Source organism: Erigeron canadensis, chromosome 1 (genome assembly GCF_010389155.1).
Source record: "Erigeron canadensis isolate Cc75 chromosome 1, C_canadensis_v1, whole genome shotgun sequence".
In the NCBI taxonomy this organism is placed as follows: Eukaryota; Viridiplantae; Streptophyta; class Magnoliopsida; order Asterales; family Asteraceae; genus Erigeron; species Erigeron canadensis.
In genome coordinates, this window is record NC_057761.1 from 55142800 (window position 1) to 55163837 (window position 21038).

Sequence of the window (21038 nt, forward strand, 5' to 3'; positions counted from 1 at the left end):
TATTGATAACTTATCCCCAACATACCTTTTTTTTGCTCCCAATTAAACAAAATCTTGCATCCGTCTCTGAATATATATATATATTACTAGAAAAATAGTCGTACAATGCAACGGATTTTACACTTGAAGATGTTTTTATATTGATGTTGGTTAATTTTTACTAAAACCACAAATCGTTTGAAATAAACTTTCATGAATAATATAAATGAATGTAAACTTTTTTTTGTTATATTCTTTGACTGGGCCAAAAAAAATTGAGCACATGCTATACACATTTGAAATAACATATCCCTTATTTTGTATTAATTACTTATCTTATATGAAAGTTTTAAAATTTTCAAATTTTAAGACATAAGCCACATGCATTATAAAGTAATTAGAAGATAGATATAAGATAAATAAATGGTTACTTTTCGCATATTACAAACATGAATTATAAAGTATCAATACACTAAACAAAAATAATACCATTTAATGAGTATGAGTTTTTTTATAAAAAAAATAAAAATTCATGACATTAGATAAGTCATATCTCAAATTTATATTCGTTTTATGTTTTTATAATTGACGAGTAATAACCCCTTTTAGCATGCACATGTTATCCAAATCCATAATAATAATAATTATTATTATTTGATAAATTTTTATATAATATAATATTAATTAGGAGTTACTAGCACGGTACCTGCGCTATGCGGCGGTGGTCGTGGCAGCGACGATGTGATGGTTGGACGACTGTTGGTGGTGGAGCGGCGGTGAGTTGTGTATATAATTGATGTAAAAGGTTAATGAACATATTTTAAATGATAAAGGACTGACAGTGTAATTTAATCATTAATGTTAAGAAGATAGTTTATATGAAAGTATTTTAAGGGTGTTAAGTGAAAATATTACATATTTTCAACGTTACCAAAAATAAAAAAGGCTATTTTTTTATAATATAGTATCAAAAGTTTATCAAGGGACACATATCAGTATATCACTCATAAAAACATCATGTATCAACCAATTAAGGAAAGCGTTTTATAGGTATGAGCATGGGCGAAAGACAAGTTATGGTTCCATGTCTGTCTAATACATATTGCAAGGCAACATGCATAAATATTATAATAATATATATATATATATATATTAAAAATAAAATATCGAAAAACGTGTAAAGAATAATATATTTTCAATTTTTTTTATTTTCATCGTATAAGTTTCGATCTTTACATTTTTAGCACTAAACTATAACAATTTTTAGTAAACTTTTTGTTCTATTTATTTTTATCACATAAGTTTCAATCTTTACACTTTAAGCACTAAACTATAATATTTTTAAGTAATAGTATACTTTTTATTATTTTTACTTTCACCACAGAAATTTCAATCTTTACACTTTTAGCACTAAACTATAATACTTTTTAGTAAACTTCTTAGCGCGTAAAGAATAGTATATTTTTTTATTTTCACCACATAAGTTTCAATCTTTACATTTTTAGCACTAAACTATAATACTTTTTAGTAAACTTTTTGTTCTATTTATTTTCACCACAAAACTTTCAATCTTTATACTTTTAGCACTAAACTATAAAAGTACTTTTTAGTAAACTTTTTATTCTTTTTATTTTAAACACAAAATTTTCAATCTTTACACTTTTAGCACTAAACTACAATATTTTTTAGTAAACTTTGTATTTTTTTTATTTTCACCACAATAATTTAACTCTTTACACTTTTAGCACTAAACTTTCATAATTTTTAATTTTCTTTTATTTTAAGGTACGGGAAAGCGTGTATAAAATAGTATATATATATATATATATTTTTTCACCACAGTAATTTCACTCTTTACACTTTTAGAACAAAACTTTTATAATTCTTAGTAAACTTTTTAATCTTTTTATTTTCACCACAATATCTTAACTAATTACACTTTTAACACTAAATTTTTCTACTTTTTGATAATCTTTTATTTTAACTACAACATTTTAACCTCTTATACTTTAGCAACAAACTTTATAACACATATATTAGAAAGAAATGTACGGTAAGACTTGTAAAGAATAATAAACTTTCTATTCATTTTATTTTCATCACAACATTTTAACCCCTAATACTTTTAGCACTAAATTTTTATACTTTTTGATTTTCTTTTACTTTCATCACAACATTTAAGTCTCTTACACTTTTATGTGAACGACTTTCACTTTCACACAAAACTTTTACAGTTCATTTTTTAACTGACAAATGTCAGTTTTTAATAATTTGAATAATACATGTTTTCTTCAAAAAGTTTATGGCACCTTATCTCTTGAATAGATTTTTTTATTAAATCGTTAAGAAATATAATGTCTCCCGGGGCAATGCCCGGATGATATATCTCGTTTTTATAATATTGGGATAAGGCCATCTATAGTGATAGGCTAATAGCACAATTTATAAGTATGGGCGAGTTTCAACTTTCAACCCTTTATTTTTCCAGTTGTAAAGTGAACATCAATAACTAATTGCCAGATTGAGCTATATATATATTCAAGCCATACAATCACTCATTTGTCATTGATTAGTAACAATTTAAAACTTGGTCATGTAAATAAGTTATTTACACACACTACGCCCTTACGCCATATGGTATCTTCCAACGTTTTCTTACTGAAAACATTAATCTAAAATGTGCAGTTAATTAAATGAAAGAACGACATTATTGCCATTAGTACAAAATTAAACATGACGAGGGCTTAAAAGCCCCACGTCGAGTTTTAAACTTGTTGTTCGCATGCATTTTGTTGCCGGTTTTTTATATATGTAATGAAACTTACAATTTACTGATTATAACAAAAGCATTAAGAACGACATAAAATCATGCCAAGATACTACATCGAGCCATGTAGCGTCTTTACCCTTTACCCTTTGTTATGCTTGCTGCTATTGTATATTTGAGTTTGTGACGCTGTTGAAGATGTCATGTGATTTACTTCTCATAATATGGTATGCAAAAAGGCTTTTCCACAGTAAATTGTTCGAAATTTCTACCAAAATGATATCTAAATTGAAAATGTAATTAGCATATATGCCCAATATGAGAATCGTGGTTGGAGAGACTGCATGTCGGAGCATGACATCGACATGGCTTTAATTATGAACATGTAAGTTATATGACACTGTTTAGTGGGTGTAAAAACAACAAATTTACATAATAATATCATATGGATGAGAACAATCTATACGACCGACCATGAGATTGCCTTAGACCGTATTATTTATGAATGTCTTTAAAAAATATAATTGATAAATTGAGTCGAGATATGCTGGTAGTAGACATCAAAAATAAGAATCATTTGGGTAGCAAATAAGTATCTATAGTCATAGACGGCTATGATGTAGGTTATAACAGACCATGGATATTGCCAGAGTGGGATGTTGTATAAAAGTATAAAACTTAGCTATATTAACAACACCTTTGTTCATCGTGAGGACCCACACTGTCACCCGCACCATCGGCAGCTAAATCCTCATAACCCGACTCTTCAACACAGCTGAAACCACACATCATGAATCATATGTTATCGCACAATCTTATAGCACATAACATAGACTGCAAAAACATTTTATTATTTGAATACACACGACATAATATAAATTATGTACGTACACGCACAAACAAACCAACACACACAACTTACATGCAACTTGGGGATAGAATCCGTTGTTGGGGTATCAAGGGATGAAACCTGCTTCAACACACTCCAGGAGGACGCATTGCCGGTGGCGACATTCTCAAGTGGATTGACCACTTGCAAAGCATCACCGTCTATTGCAGGCGCAAAAACCTTCATGGCATTGAAACTTCCGTACTCACCACAATGGTAATAAGTATGACTCTTGATCTCAAAGATGTGTTTGGTGCCAATCAGGGCTTCCAAAGCAAGCAACAGTATGGGCGCATCTGGTGAGGTGTCCTGTGAACTGTGAAACCAATACATGACATTAAACAAAAACCCATGTCGATCATTAATCCTATGTCCCTACTCCCTATGCCCACCGTATATATATCTTTTGTTGCTCCCCAACCACAGATTTGGCCGACCTCATGACGCTTACCTGACGCACACAACTGGGAAAAACAAAACGCATGAGTGAAGCAAGGAACACCCTTACTTTGACGCTTACAATACAAATAAAATAAAATAAAATATAAAACAAATGTTTGTTATTTATGAAAAACACATAGGAGCCTTTCAACCCAGTAAACCTTCATTTAGCTATTCCGTATTTGAGTTGAAGCATTTGCTCTATTGCCATCTGCAACAAATTGCAATAAAAAATTCAGTCACACGGTAGCAATAGTAATAGGATGGGAACCTTATAGAATGGAATAATGGAAACTCACCCTGCGAACATCAGCAAGTCTTTTGTGGGCATATCAACAACAACAAAACACATCAATCAGTTGATTATTCTGTTAACAAATTAAAAATTTTGAATATTGTCAATAGAACTAATGTTTTGCTTATAGTTTCGGCCTGAAATTTTAAACATAAACTGACATCCAAGTTATAATATGTCACATAACATTATCTTAAGATGTGAGCTTTTGCCTTTAAAAACTAAGTTTGATTATCCAAGTTCTTTTTTCACCAAAGAAAATCACATCAAGTTGATTTCAAGTTCCTTCATAAACCAAATCTACTTATTTGTGTTACAAATATGATTGTTGCATCCATCTCCATAACCACCAAGTTCCCGCAGCTGATATAACTGTGTTTAATGGATACTATAACAAAGAGGAGATGTGTTTCTACATGCTTCATACGGCACATAATACCGTTGAGTATACTATAAGGATTCAATAGTTTATCTTTACCCTACAATGTCAAAATGCACATCGGAAATAAGTAAAAAACAATAGGATACGCACAACAACATTAAAGTTACTTACGTATTCAGGAAGAAAATCAAATTTGTGGTTATGTGCTCTCCAAATCTATAGTTACAAAACTTACCCATGAATCTCACCTATTATTATCATGTAATGGATAAGAATCTGCAAAAGGTCACCCACCAACAACACAGCCGGTCCCACAAGATTTCACATTTTTCACCCAAAGCCAAAGAAATAAGATTGTACATAAAATACAAAGAGAAGATTTAGTTATATTATATCTGCAACAGTTTTAGCCCAATTCAAAACACGTGCATGTGGAGCAACATCATCAATAATATGAAAAAAATTCATGACAAACCTCAACATATCATCACATAGTTTATGCATGAGTAAACTAACTTGCAATATATCTGCTCAAAAGTAGAATTTTAACTAAACAGACCCAATGGTTCGTATTAACCCTATTTCTCTTCTTTTGTGGTGCATTCACAACAACCAGCAACTTAGAACACAATTTAATAATCATTCTTTTAACGAAAATGTAATATCAAATACATATAAATACTACTGCAAATCTTAAATCAACAAATAAAAGTTAGTACTAAACTTACCAAGCTCGAGATCTTCCTTGCTCACGTTGACCTTGAGATGCAATTCCAACTGAAGTTTGTCTACCTACAATAATAAGAAATATAATCGTTTCTTTAGATAAATAAGCTTTTTCAACAAAATTGCCTCTTTAGATCAAGACGGAAAATGAAGAAAACGTAGATGATCAGAAATATGTACCCATTTTAGTTTTTATCAAAATTATGCAAATCTCGTTACCCATTACCCATATTTCTTAAAGATTATCTTATTATATATGATGCTCTAACCCAAGAAACCATGTTTCCATGACATTATATCCTCATACTCTAATTAAATAATATGTTTTTTACATTTGTGAGTATTCATGTATAACTCATAAAGGCAAATCTTGTAGCTTGGGTTGTACCTTAGCATGAATGAAATCTTGTAGCTAATCTTAAAGAAACTGCCAAGAAGGCATTGAAACATAAGAATGAACCGAAGCATAACATATTATGTAGTTAATAGCGTGCTATAGCGATGCTATAGTGCTTAGCGGCCTTCAAGTAAAATAGCGGTCAAAATAGCGGTTCTGCTATTAGCGGCGCTATTTTACCAATATCGGCGCTATAGCGGTCCAAAGAGTGGTAAAATAGCGGTGCTAACAGGTCTCAATCCTGTCACATTTATCACATTTGACCTATTTAAGTTAGTGTGTTAACAATTTAAAAGAAATAGCTCCTGGTCTAGATTATGACTGAAAGGATTCTATTTTTGAAGTCATATTGGACACACTTACCGGGTCAGAAAGTTTGTTAAGTTGATCCAACCTGATCTTTACCAAGATCTTACCCAATTTGACCTTTCAAGTCATTGTTTTGAAAACTTAAACAATGAGCTCCTCTGGAACTCATTATTATTGGATCTATAAGGGGCGGGATGTACTTCCCGACAGTCACTCTAAACATTCCTAAATTATTGTCAAATAACTCTAAACATTCCTAAATTATTGTCAAATAACTCTAAACATTCCTAAATTATTGCCAAATAACTCTAAATATTCCTAAATTATTGTCTAATGACACACGAGTTGCTAGAGTTGAGCATTTTTAGTGCATAAGCATAATTGGTTGCATACCTTTCTTATGTAAACTAAGCAAAGTACAATGAAGAGCAGCCTCGACAAACTAAGTTCAACATAATGATAATAATAAATGTGATAACACTCGTCATAAAGTATGAAACCTGAACCATTTAGTCCCTAATTTGGTTACTCACAGACTACAATCAGTTAATAATTCTCTCTTAAGAATAATTATACTTACTACTTTATCCCAATATTCATTTGACAAATCTTCAACTTCCAACGGCACCTAACCGAAATTTAAAAAGTAGCCACATCAAAATTTGAAAATTAGAAGCTCCTTAATTGAGGAAAATAATAAGAACCCTAAAATAATAAGAAAGTAAAATAAATTACCTCTAAGTCCAATGGTAGCAGAACAAACACAACAAATGATTGAATTGAAAAGCTTAACCCAACTAATTCAATATATGTCCAAAAACAAACAAAATAATTGCATGAACACCGTGTACGGGCTTTGACTTCGAACCGAATATGAGAGGGGAAAAAAAGACAGAAACTTACGTGATGATTAGTTTCACAAAGTACTAACCCTAGTGATGAATCTTGCAGTCTGGCTCAGGTTTGTAAGGATTGAATCAAAGCAAACGTGATGTTTTAAATGGTTAAAGAAAGGACGAATGACAAAATATATGATGAATTCAAAAACTTTCATCATGTAACGTAACTTTAATGAAAAATTGATTGCCACAAATTAATCACAATGCCACAAAAATATCTATGAAAGCCATTGAACATCAAAAGATCTGAAAGAAAACAATAGTAACTAAGGTCAATAAGTATGCTCATTAGTCAAGTCTAAAGAAGTACTAATATAGCAACTAATTCAACAAATAAAAAATAAAAACACCCAATTAGTAATTAACCAAAAAAAAATGAAATTAATTTCTTATGTTCATAATTTCATATACGTATGCATATGTGTGGTCGGGAGAAAAATACCGTAATGGATTTTTGATTGGTAAATATAGTTAGAGATGAAGATTTAGAAGAGAGGAGGAGATCTAATCTGTTATGGTTGACAGTTCAATTTCTAAACATTCATAAACATTCAATTTCTTTACTAAACTTAATTAACGCTGTAACATCTTTTTTAACTTTTTATAGCGTAGGAATACCAAAGACATAATCATCATATTGAAAGCTATCCCACTTGCTGGAATACGAAACATTTCTATCATCAATACATTAATATAGTAAATGTAACAAATCATTCATCATACATTATAATCAATAATGTAAATGTAATAAAACATCAAACTCTAAGATTATCACCAAAATTTACTACACCAATTTAATTAAATCACACTAAAATCATAAATATCATCATTAAGGTGAAGGTTTAGCATTGATTACATTTTTACAACTTTTATATATATATAAGATATAAGATGATCGGAACTATCATTTATACTTTCATTATTATCATGATAATACGATCGACATACTCGTTTATTCTTAACAGTCAAGCTGATATTGACAAATGACATATGTATAGTTCAATCAAGGGTACCATCGTAATTGTCCTCATAAACACAAACTTAATTCTAATGATACAACAAAAAGTTAAGAGACAATGATATCGACTTGCAAACCACTGATGTATGTTTATTTGTTTTTTTTTTTCGACAAGACGAGGTTTGTCATGTACATGTTTGATGGATTAAGCTAGTTGTTCATTGTCAAAACTATAATGCTGGAGAATTTAACCATGTGAGTATTATTTCCGATTACTAGTGTTGACTAATGAGTAGTATTAGATAAATAAAGAAGCCCAAATAATTAATATGACACGTCGTAATTATATTTATAAAAGCCAAGGTTATAGATTCAAATAATCTTATGCAGGGGGCAAGGGGTTTACTCCAAATTTAAATTTTGTTTAAATTTTTTATAAAATTTTAAAAAATTTCTATAGGTTTTTAACATTTTCCTCCCTTTTAGATTTATTTTTCATAAATTTTCTAAGTTTGCTCCTTTTGGAATTTTTTCTTAATACCGTCTCTGATCTTATGTGATTTATTTTGTTTCATGTTGGCTGTAAGCTAGACTCGTTGATAAAGACTAATGCAGCTGGATCGGTTTATAACTATAACACGTGGTGATTATAGAAAAACTGATGTTATTTGAATTAAGATATGAGATATATGCATATATAGCTAGCTTTATCTGTTCATAATTAAAAACAAATGAAATATGGAAAAAGGTGAACAAGTATGTATATGTGTGTGTATGGGTGAAACATTTTATGAGCCAGCTAGCCCATGACATTATGGTGTTTTGCTACAGTCCGCTACTTATCTTACGAGTATATATCATAATATATCATATCATATAGCCAACATCAATTTGAAGTTTGGTACTATTGACGATGACAAATTTTATCACATTGCCCGGCCACAATTGATTTGGCTCATATAATATTAATTAAATTATTTATGTATCAACGACGTCAAAAGGATTTGATGCACACGTACTTGGCCTACATTATTAGATGAACAATTGGATATCAATCATTTCGGCTTAACCCATATTCTTCAACTAAAAACACTTCACACACAAAATCAATCAATCAATTTGTGTTTTTCAACTTAATTGTATTTTTTGCTACAAAGATCGAGCACTCTTTTCTTTTTCTTCAATTAATGGGTATATTATCGATTCGGAATGCAACACCACTTACCATAGACGCTGTTGCTCTTATATATATTCAATTCTTTTTCTTTTAATAAATAAATGGTTTTAACAACATCCAATTAGATCACGGTTACACATATTTTTGACTTATAAAATACCACAAAGACTACCTAAATTTCAGTGTTGCATATCATCATTTTTATATGCTACGATCCTCCCGTGATTCAATCCAATGCTCATGTTGGTTAATCCAATTTTGCTTACCTGGACATCATTTAACTTTTGATGATAATTTTTAATACCCGGCCTTCATCTTACTTTGTCGATCAATAACTGCAATATTATTTAAAGGGAATACAATAAACTTAAACAATTTTAATTGTTATTTTTCGTGATCAATTAACTTCAAACAACTTGTTTATATAAGGAGTATTTCCTTTAATTAGAAAGGAATCTCACGCATATTTTTTCTTATTTGACTTCGTGTTAAAGTGCCAACCTCCCTACTTATAAATAAGATGATTAAAGTGATACAATTAAATTTGACTAAATAAAACTATTGTCTAATTCAACTATTTATAAAATGTGCATCGGTGAGAATGTAGTAGATATTTTAAACACTTTTAAGGATTTGAGATGTGTCCCTTCAATGTGAAGCTACATGTTTATATATGATGATGATGATGATGATACATATGTAAGAAATAATTAATCATTTAAATACTAAAGTTCAATCAACACTTTCCATTTGTTCATGAAACAATCTTGATTACACACAGTTATTACTAATGTAAGGAAAAACCTCTAATTAATATTAAAAAAAAAATTAATTTACGTTATTATACTTACAAATTAATAATTTAGCAAGCCTATTCCAGAATAAGTACTAAGCAATCCAAGAGCCCTTGCAAGCTTTATGAACAAAAAACACGAGTATATCACCAAGAGTCCACCTCCGAGAGTATGATCAAGTCGCATATCCCTCTTAAGCAAGATCACGAGAGCCCAGAGCAAACCGGTCATCAGAAAAGCTATCGTTTCACACGAATAAGGGTCTTCTGGAATGACATATGCAGCAGGATAGTTTGAAAACGACACAAACACGAACGAGAACCCCAAACCGATAAGCACATTGAACAACGGTGCAGCATAACAACCCGACATCGCGATCTGAGTCCCGTCCGGGCCACCATACATAGCTATAGCCACATTGGCTACAAGGTCCCCAATTGAGTTACCCCAAGCTAGGATAGTGAGCCCTATAATTGAAGGGCTCATTCCTATAATATTTCCTAGTGATTCTAACAAAGACACCAATTCATTACATGTTACATATGTCCAAGCAACACTCATTAGGAACCCACTTGCATACCAAAACACCAAACACTTTTGTGGTGGGATAGTACTAGTTGTGAAAACAAATGTACAAATTCCTAGCCCTATCCCAATTATCCCAACCACAAAGTATGTCACCGTGGTAGCTTTTAATCCCAAATTTCCAAATTGTGTGTTCCAAATCAACACCACCGTGATTGGCGCTAATCCCACCGAAAACACTAAATACGCCTTTGACCATCTATCTTTAGTTATCACCGGTATTGTAAGCCTTCTTGGCAGATGAATTGGCAACTTCACTACATAGAAAAACATTTTGATGCACCATTTTAGATTGTGTGTAGTGGGCGCGGTTTTTTCTTCAAAATGTTCATCTACTTCGGCAGGATGTACGACGTTTTCCTCTTCGATGTAGCCAATCAACGGGACTCTAAAGCCTGCTAATTGTTCGGCATCAAGTATCAACTTATGTTTTTTCATACTATGCAAATGCATATATGAAACCACCAAAATGTAGATAATATAGGTCGAAACAAAAAGAAGTGACATCCATAAATTAATTCTCCCCACCACAATGATAACGAGGACATTCGATAAAGTAATGAGAAGAAAAACAACGTCTCGAATGAAATTAGGCCTGTCTACCTTGACGATTTTTTTTTGATACGCGATTAACAAACTGATCACGCCGACCACAACGCACGAAATGAAAATCGACCCGCCTAGTATACTACTTAGCCCGATATCTCCACCATCACTAGTTGAAGTAAAAGCAATGACACTAGAAAAAACATCGGTTGCTCCATTACCCAATGGAAGCAAAGTTGTACCCGCGATAGCCGGTGACAGATTTAATGTGTTTGATAAGTGTTCGACCGAGGGACAAAAGTATTCGGATGCGGTACTGCTTAAAATGTAAAAAAGAATGACTAGCCATATGAGTAACAAAATGAAGCCTAGTTGAGGAAATTCCGAAAAGTTACAATAAAAAAGTTGGAGGTAATTTATGTATCCTTCTGGCTCACATCCAATGTTTGTTTTGACATAATGACATTTTGCGACACGGGACTCTTGTTCGTGGATGGCCGCGCATGTCGCGGTTATGGTTGTGTCCGCCAAAGAGGTGGTTGCGAATAATGAGAGGATGATTGTGAAGAGGATGAGTAGTGTGATTTTGGGCTTGAAAACAGATGATGTTGTTGAAATCACCATTTCAAAAAAAAAAAAAGATGGTGATATAATTAATTAAAGGGGAGAAATATGAGGTGATCGTAGTGAATCACAAGAAGTCAATGATTTGGAGGTTATATTTGTAGTAGTATAATAACAATGAATTATTGGAGGGGGATTTATGGCTTTATGGTCCAATGACATGGGCACAAAGTTGTATCGACATATGGGTTGATGAACAACTGTCTAAAAGTGATATTATTTGTATTTTATATCCTTCATGCTTGGAGAAGTGTATTAATGTAGGATCTAAACATTCTAATCAAGTAATCATTGTATTGTATCTTTTTTCCCAATAGGTGCATTTTAAGGTCAGCTTGGGTTCATTCTTAAATCATGGCATTAACACTTTGATTTAAAGAAATATTAATTCCATACTTAGAGTAGTGGTAACAATCACACCTCCACCAACTCACCGAATGAAAAAACACCCGCAGAGATGAAAAAAAACCCGAAATTTAACTTTTTGGGTTAGGTTTGGGACAAAGTTTGCGGGTCCAGAGCAGGATCTGTGGATGGTTTTTAAAATTTTAGTAGGATTCATTGCATACTTAACCTGTATACCCGAAACTCGCCTCATACCTGTGCACCCCCTCCGATTATATTACATTAAATAATAATATTTTTTTTTATAATTTGACTCCTTTTTAAAATGTATAAAATACCATTTGGGTAAACGTGCACGCACAAGATTAGGTAGACATTTTGTAACGAACGATGCCGGCAATAAGCGTGGTTTGCTAGGCCGCTGCCACCCCACCACCACCTTAACCACCGCTTATGCTCTTATTAGAAACTTATACATAATTTTATAAGTTGTTCAACTTTGTTTTTGATGAAATTTTTTTTTTTCCGTTAATTTAAACGTTATTCACAAAAACCGGAAGTATATTTCAGCATCTCTATAAGCAAGGAAGTCAAGAAATTTTCTTTTTCCCATGATAAGTTTCGGAACAGTATCCATGACTATTTTTATATTCATCAATCTCTAAAACCAAGAAGGCAAATGAAACCAATCTTAGCTAAATTAAGTGCCAAGAGGGCAATAATAGACAATGAAACCAACCATACCTACATTATTTGCCGCTCAAATAAATACGTACCCATGTATAGAATAAATGAAATCAACCCACGTGGATTTTAGCTAATAAAATAAGTGATCTATCATTCTATTGTCAAGAAATAAAATTATCCAAACTTTTTTTTTTTAATTTACACATATCATCAACAGATTATTAGAGTATTGGTTGAGATAATTTAGATATGTTAATAAGAGAAGAATATCAAATCCAGGGAATCAGAAAAATGGGTTGCGATTGTCAATAATTTGCAGAAAAGTGGTAGAACAAAACTTAAGTAAGATGACAAAATTAAAACTGGTTTTGATGAGCATTGTTTAACTAAAGACATGACTCCTAAAAGAGATATTTCAAACTAAAATCACGATATTAATATTGATTTTATACGCAATATAAATATTGTTCAAGTAGAAATCTTTTTGGGGGAAAAAATGACTTTTTCTATATAATTATATAATTCATCCAATAAGAAGTAGGATATTTAAATATTAAATATTCGTAGTTGTTTTGGAGTATTCATTAAAAATGGACTAATGTCCATGGGGCCCAACTCTATTTCTGTAGTGTAGGGTTGTTTTTGATAAAAAACGAAACTTTGTTCCTTATGTCACTTTCTCATACGTGACAGGCGTTTCGCGTTTCAGGGTATCTATAGAAAATGTCTGCATGTCGACAGCTATTCACTTAGCCCCCTTTAAGTTATACATATATGCAGAAACTAGCACTTTCTTGTATGTTGCTACTTGCTAGTTGCTTTCCCATTAAGGGATGTCCTCCTCCTCTTGGAGAATGTTAATGGCGTGAGCTCGTCAATCGGGTTTGTCATCGTTTGTGTCCAAATTTGGAAGAGAGGAAGAGGAGGGGATCGGGAGTCAGGATGATTTGTGTGTGCTTGATGGGTTTATATATTTATTACTATTTATTTATGTTAAGGATCAGTGACGAATCTAGGAAATTAAGTTGTCGGGGTCAAGAAAATTTACCTTAACGTACAACAACATAATTTGATATATGCTATCGAAAATAACTAATAAGTTTTACAAATATTCGAGCAAAACATATAACAAAAATGATTTTTCATAGCACAAAATTAACTTGTATTTTATTAAAGAGAAAAAAAAAGGGGGAAGCAACAAAACAATTGTATCTTAAGCATACAAAAACATTTTATGATTGTCTTCTACGGTTTTCTAATTTTAGAAACACAAACTTATATCTTTATATTTAGAGAAAAATAACATTCTTGTATTAATAAAAGGTCCATAAAAATACAACAACTCAAGAGAAACCACATATTTCGATTTGAAAACTACCAGCAAATTTGTTCTCATATATAGTAGATTTTAATATTTTTAGAACAAATAGATTGGATTTGAATGTTTCGCATGAACATGTGACTACATAGGCTTTTAATATTAGAAGCGTAAATGGGATTTAGTAGAGGCAATTGAGTCAAAAGTCAAAAATAGAGGGCATCCATAATTTAGATTTTTGAGTGAGGGCATATCTATTAACTTCTTAAAGGCTTGTGTTTTTTTTAAAAAAAAAAGAAAAAGAAGATACTCAAATTTGGAAGTCATTCTGGAAATATAGGGGGCACTGCCCCGGTCTTATTTAACTGCATCCGCTCCTATGGAGGATGACATGAAGATAACTCTTATTGAGAGAAGATGTTAAGTGTGTTTTGGAGAAAGAAAAATTAATGTATAGGTGAGAATGTGATTCATCTACCATTCTTAATCACTCACCATCTTTTTTCACCCATTTCTTTCACCCATCCCTTACAAATGTTCTAACGAAATTCTGTATCGTGCTTGTATGTATTGGCTCTTTGATCAAATAGGCTATAGGTCAAGTTATTAATTCAAGTATTGTTGTAGAACCAACTTCGTTTTAATTAGTTTAACTGTACAATGTCGGTAAACTTAGGACAAATTGGATGAAGTAAAAACAATTTCATAAACTTATGTAAAAAGTAATGAGAACAAGATTGTTTTAAATTAAGTTTGTTTTAAAGAAATCTCGTAGTATACATGTTTGAGTCGACGCAAAAGGACAAAAATAAGTGGTGACAGGTTAAAAACTTTGTATGTAACCATGTACTTAAAGTGATCAAAAGATTAAAATAAAATAATAAATAGATATACAACTATGTTATTTGGATGATCTGTAAATATAACGTTATGCCCTTATTCCTTGTTATAAACCAGATTGATATTAACTATTAAGGTGTAGATGGTTTAGTTGTTAAAAGTTAAGTTCTTGATAAAATATAAAATTAAATCTTCAACTTATATTGAGGAAACATACTTATTCAGGAGCACAAAAAAATGCAGTCCCTGCCTAAACAATTTGAAGAAAAAATATGGTTAAGTTCTTTAAGTGCCAATTCATATGAGCACAAAACTGACTTCAGTAAACACAAAGTACAGCAAAATAAATATTCACATAGCTTACAACAAAACCCCTGTCAAAATAGCATAATGATATAAGTTGTACAAACACAGAATGCTATGAAATGGTATCATGAATTTCGTGTTCATTTTCAGGCACAATTGGCATGTACACGGCATCTACTAGTAGGCTATGTTTCCTTCCATAGAATGCATAAACGAACACTCCGATCACCAGCCACACCGACACTCGAATCCAAGTGTCAAGTCTGCATGTTTATAAACGTTTCAATTAACAAATTATAGAAGAGTCGCATAATATAGTTGATAGTGTTTTAGATACAGCTTTTAAGAAAGAAGTTCCCTCATCAACAAACATACAGGATCCACCATGGCTTACCCGAGATTAATAAGAAGGTAGGTATTCACAAGAATGCAGGCAACGGGTAAAAAAGGCACAAATGGGCAGACAAATCCTGAAAGAAAAGTAAGATAATAAGTTAAGCTGTTGTGAAATTTCCAACTTGCATTTTGATATTATTTTATGTACGGTTCAAATAATCATATAAAAGGAGACTTATAACCAAGCATTTGAGCACAAAGATTCACATAGTGTAGCCAACTGTTATAAATATATGGTAACAAAGAACTAGAAGTGGCGAAATGGGTAGGTCAGGCAGAATGATTAACTGGTCAAAACAGGGCTGGCAGGTCAGTTGACCCAATAACTATGACTTCTAATCATATATAAATTACACACTAATTATTTCAATGATACGCCAATTCAAATATTATTTTAGGAGAGAAACTATTCACTAGGTTTATTCCAAAAGATACCTTTAGTTGTCTTTCAAGTTTCAACCCCTTTTTGTTTACCCAATTCTATTTTTTTTAACTCCCTTTGACTTGTCTGAGAAATTACATAACCCAAACCTATGCTTACAAATTGCTAACACCCCCCCCCCCCCCCCCCCCCCCCCCCAAAAAAAAACACCCAATAGAAGGATCCAATTAGTTATATGGCGAAAGCAATATGAATGGTAGAGCCTCTAATACACATGTACTCCCCTGGACACTAGTACGGTAGTACCTTAGCTAACTTATATAGTTATATATGAACGTCCAGATGTATATGAAACTTTGTATATATCTATAGAGATATACATATTCAAAACTGAACTGATAAAAAAAATGTCAAAAAAAGATTTTAAGGTTAAAATTAGAAGGGAAAGAAGTTTGAGGGTCACACCGTGAAAGGTATAAGGGTCAATTTAATATTTCTTTCATTATAACAACCAACATATGACTTTTCAACATCGATCTAGTTATGTTAATCTTGGCTATTGACAAACAGTTAATTTCTTTGTGTAGGAATATGCATATATCACATCTAGCCATATAAAGTAGTACAATTGAAATGCCTTGGACATACGAGCATAGTACCCTCGCGTTGCGGCAGAATTTTATAACTAATTTTGTGGATGAACACATTGGTTACATAATGTGTCAAAAATATAAATTATGAGATTCTGTCGATTGTTTTAAAACCATATAGAAAGATCAATGTTAATTAAATTAGAATCAAAGATCAGTTTATTTTTGTGGATTTAATTTATTTGTAAGGGTCATTTCGGTAGTTAGGAATAGGATGGGTAAAATATAAAGTAAATGTGAAGGGTAGTATGGGAATGAAAAAAAATGCTTAATCTTAATTTCAATACCCTTTATAAGGGTTATAGATATAGATATAGAAAAGACTACAAATGTTTCACTCGTCATGAATTTTAAAATACTAAAATAAAATGATACCTCCGGTTTCTCCAAAGGTGAGCCTAGCATCATCCTGATCTATGCAGGTCAAGATAGTCAGACTTGACAATAGAGCGGCACCTCCTAGCCCACATAACATGAAGCGAGGAACACTGATAATTTTCAGGTTAGTTATATATAAAATGAAATTAACATAATCAACTTCAATATGATGACATACTTGGGAATGCTTTTGGCTGAAGCAGCAGATGCAAGTACGAGCACTCCTACACAAACAATAGCTATGCTCCAAGCAGCAATCTTTCGTCTTCTTGCTTCCTGTTCTTCATCTATATGGTGAAATCGGATAAACTTGTAATAGGTTTTCAAGTAGCATATATAGAAAATTAAAAGGAAACTCAGTACGAGAATTGAAGCATACATTGGCTGCACCTTTTTGAGTACGATAATGCCCCACAAGATCTTTGTGATTTTTTATATAAATATCTGTAATATCATTACAAAATTCTGAAGAGACTAAATCAAGCGATTCTGAGGAAGGTGCTTGCACGAAGGTGATATCAGGAGGAATATATCTGAGTAATAAGATTGAAACTGCAACAGCGGTAAATGCCAACAAAGTACCCACGCTAACCTGCAGGACAAGTGGTAAAATGTCTAGTAACTACTATTTCATTTTACTAAAAAGCTCTAAGATACATAACACAGATTCATAGTTACAAGTTATTATATTCAAACATAGTCAACAAACAGTTTTAACTCACCATGCCTGCTAATTGGTCAACATTCATTGAAAATGCGAGAGATGCAATGAAAATTCCAGTTGCAATTGTACTCTTAACTGGAACATGAGTTCGTTTATTTATATCAGAAAAGAATGACGGTAGTAAACCATCCCTAGCCATTGCCATCAGGATCCGCGGCTGAAAAAGTCAACAGTAGTAATTTATGAGCAAAAAGATATGAAAGACCGCTTACAAGCAACTGGATTTGCGGATTTACTTCAGGAAAAACTGCATAAAAGGCAACCAAACTTTTATTTGATATCTTACTACACAAAATTGCTCAAACTCTCAACGTGTTTTCATTCACAATTATCTTCTACATAAGCCGATTTCAGGTGCCACAAAGAGAAAAGTCAACATTGTCAAAGTTATCGGCACGTCAGCTATCATGTTATCCTTTTGACTAGAACCCAGTAGATAATCTTAAGTCAATTTTTTGGAGTTCTTACCTTTTTATGGGAGAAAACAGAGATGGTTAAGTTTTATGCAACTAGATGATAGTTTCATAACCAGAAGATATAGTGATAAGAAAGAAAATATACTTTATACAAAAATAAAAATTACCGAAAAGATGAAACTCATAAATACCTGAGGAAGGATCCCCCCAATTAAAGCAGCACATAATGCAGTAACAGCTCCAATTGTTACAATGTATCTACAATTATGACAATGGTGTAAATAAAGATGGAAAATAATTTTCATGAATCAACTTTGAGAGCTAAGAAAAATTTCATGCTTACACTGCCCAATTCATCCCATAACTAGCAAAAGCAGAGGCAATAGGTGTGTCAGGGTCTAATGCAGAACAGGGAACCAAGCCAATCACAACAGCAGATACAAGCATATACAAAACACAGCATGTAAACAATGAGACCCCGATCCCGATAGGTAAATCTCTTTGAGGATTCACTACCTGTCATAACAAGATGAATCAACATGAATAAAACATGTTATCTAGAAAGAAAAAAAGAATTACACATACGCGCACACACTGGTTACCTCTTCGGCTGTACTAGTGACCGCATCAAAGCCAACATATGAGAAAAAGACTGTTGCAGACCCAGCAAGTACTCCATTAGCCCCAAAAGGGAAATACCTAAAAACTCGGAAGATGTTTACTATAGTTTAGCATTTTTCCCAAGGTTAAAAAAATGTTGTAAAACACAAGGATAGACCATATATTACCCGCCAGGAATTTCATATCCAACCCACTTAGTCTTCCAACCTACATATCCACCCGCTATTATGATGAAAAGCAAGGCTACAACATTTATAGTTGTAATTATGCCTTGTGCCAGTGAACTCTACAAACAACCATATTATCATTGTATGTCATTACAAGAACAATTAAGATAACATAGAAAAAAAAAAAAAAAAAACCGTATTATTAAATAAATCCAAAAGAGTACCTCTTTAATTCCAGTGCACAGTAGTCCAGTAATAATGAAGACCAGAACAGCAGCAGAGGGATCAACTACAATTCCAAGAATGGTTGGACGAGCCAAGAAAGACGGCAGCCCATCTTGACCTCCAAAAAACAGCGCCTGTCCATGGTGAGAAATACATTCAGATTATACTTTACTCAATAGATAATAAATGTCCATGCATGTTTATACACATACAGAAACACACACACATACCATATTTGGGGATATGCCACGAGCCACAGCTGCTCCACCAAGTGAGTATTCCAATATAAGAGACCAACCAATTAACCAAGCAACACTGGAAGCCATTTGCCAAACAAACCAAATATGGAAGAATAACTTATCATCGGAAGTTCAGTCACATGTTCTAGAAAGTAGCATACAACAACTAATGATATGTAAATAGCTCAAATGTTTTTATACGTATCCATCTTCACATGAAACACAAAAGCATGTCAACGTGTGAGGTATTTCCTGTTCGAGTTACTCGGAGATTTGCTATGCAGCCTAACCAGTGTATTCCCAAGGCGCGATTTTCCAACCGTTCCCCTAGTCACCCCAAAGATGTTTACATACGGAGGTTCCAACCTGAGACCTATTGCGAGGACATCATGACGCCTGACAACTAGGCGGCCGTTTATATAACTTGTAATTTTCATCATTTAAGGTATCCGATGTCTTATGACATGTAAACTAGTGACATGATCCCGTAGCTTAAGATCTGGCAACTTATATGACATCAGCATATAAATCGGTCAAATACATTTAAAAGGCACTTATCACTAAGCAAATAGATGTAACAACATTAAAAAACGAAAAAGAATACGAGATATGGATCTTACCCTTCCCCAACACACAAGTAAGAATAGTGATAGGCACTTCCGGCAGAGGGACAGCGACAGGCTAGTTCGGCATAACACAATGCGGAAAGGCCAGCGGCTATTCCAGCAATAAGAAAGGATAGGGTTATAGCAGGACCTGTTTGTTCTTTAGCAACTGTTCCAACAAGTATATACACTCCTGCTCCTATTGTTGCTCCAACTCCTAATCAGCAAACACTTTCCACACACATCAACAACTATACATATATATAATATATAAATTATAATGATGAGTAATTGATGAATGAAATATATATCCCGATAGCGATGAGATCAAAAACAGAGAGGCGTTTGGCTAACTGAAATCCACCAGCTTTAGCGACTGGTGATGTATCGACTGGCTTTCTTCTTATTAAACATCGCGTAAATCCGCCCCAACATTCCCCTGCGCTACCGCTAAGTTTTTGCATAATCTTTTAATTTTTTCAATTTAATTTTACTATCAAGTGCTGGATTAATTATTATTACTAATTAAAAGTAATTTTTTAAGGAGCAGTTTATTTGGGTTGGGAGATTATTAAAAATTACTAGTAACAACTGAAATAGCGAGAAATGTGGAGGTATTTGTTAACAACTGCTAGTCTACTTATTGTATTGTATTGTATGTATAATAATAATGAAATGAAATGATTTAGTAGTACATACGTATGGGATAGGTATCTGCATCTCATCTCATCCTATCCTTTTCCTTTCCTTTTATGCAATGTGTTTGGTTCTGTCTTGTTGAAAATTTGCTTATTCTTAATCTTATTATATTACAGTAACTTTTACCGTATAATTTAAAGTTACACGTCATATTCATATTGAGTGCTAACGTGCACATTCTCATATGTTGTTTTACATGTGAAGGAGTCGTGTTATTAGTTCCATTAATGCTTGATCATCTTCATCAAGCTTACTTTTAATCTCGATCGTCG

The 21038-nt window shown here is 32.6% G+C and overlaps 2 protein-coding genes across 3 annotated transcripts; both read right to left on the reverse strand.

The window, feature by feature from the left end:
- Positions 1 to 9942: 9942 nt before the first annotated feature.
- LOC122583403 (cation/calcium exchanger 1-like) lies at positions 9943 to 11813 on the reverse strand. Its single transcript, XM_043755812.1, has one exon. It carries the CDS (start codon positions 11766 to 11768, stop codon positions 10074 to 10076), a length of 1695 nt encoding a protein of 564 aa, XP_043611747.1. The 5' UTR covers positions 11769 to 11813; the 3' UTR covers positions 9943 to 10073.
- Positions 11814 to 15216: 3403 nt separating this feature from the next.
- LOC122580086 (cationic amino acid transporter 4, vacuolar-like) lies at positions 15217 to 20797 on the reverse strand. 2 transcript variants are annotated; one of them, XM_043752359.1, is made up of 14 exons: positions 20381 to 20775; positions 20083 to 20284; positions 19454 to 19538; positions 19223 to 19357; positions 18999 to 19117; positions 18813 to 18909; positions 18554 to 18726; positions 18402 to 18468; positions 17793 to 17951; positions 17461 to 17662; positions 17249 to 17357; positions 17068 to 17180; positions 15659 to 15734; positions 15217 to 15527 (listed from the first exon to the last, which is right to left on the reverse strand). In XM_043752359.1, the coding sequence occupies exons 1-14, from the start codon at positions 20529 to 20531 to the stop codon at positions 15377 to 15379; spliced, it is 1839 nt and encodes a 612-aa protein (XP_043608294.1). In that variant the 5' UTR covers positions 20532 to 20775; the 3' UTR covers positions 15217 to 15376. The 2 variants fall into 2 exon arrangements, with proteins under 2 accessions (XP_043608294.1, XP_043608302.1); XM_043752367.1 differs by lacking the exon at positions 15217 to 15527 and having other exon boundaries at positions 17068 to 17151; positions 20381 to 20797.
- Positions 20798 to 21038: the final 241 nt, after the last annotated feature.

Excerpts from the sequence above, each read along its gene's own strand:
- LOC122583403 (XM_043755812.1), bottom strand. The coding sequence starts at position 11,768 with ATGGTGATTTCAACAACATCATCTGTTTTCAAGCCCAAAATCACACTA.
- LOC122580086 (XM_043752359.1), bottom strand. The coding sequence starts at position 20,531 with ATGCAAAAACTTAGCGGTAGCGCAGGGGAATGTTGGGGCGGATTTACG. Across the intron at positions 17,952-18,401 it reads TTGGGGGGATCCTTCCTCAG|CCGCGGATCCTGATGGCAAT; the intron begins GTATTTATGAGT and ends TGACTTTTTCAG. Across the intron at positions 15,735-17,067 it reads CACCTTTGGAGAAACCGGAG|GATTTGTCTGCCCATTTGTG; the intron begins GTATCATTTTAT and ends CTTTTCTTTCAG.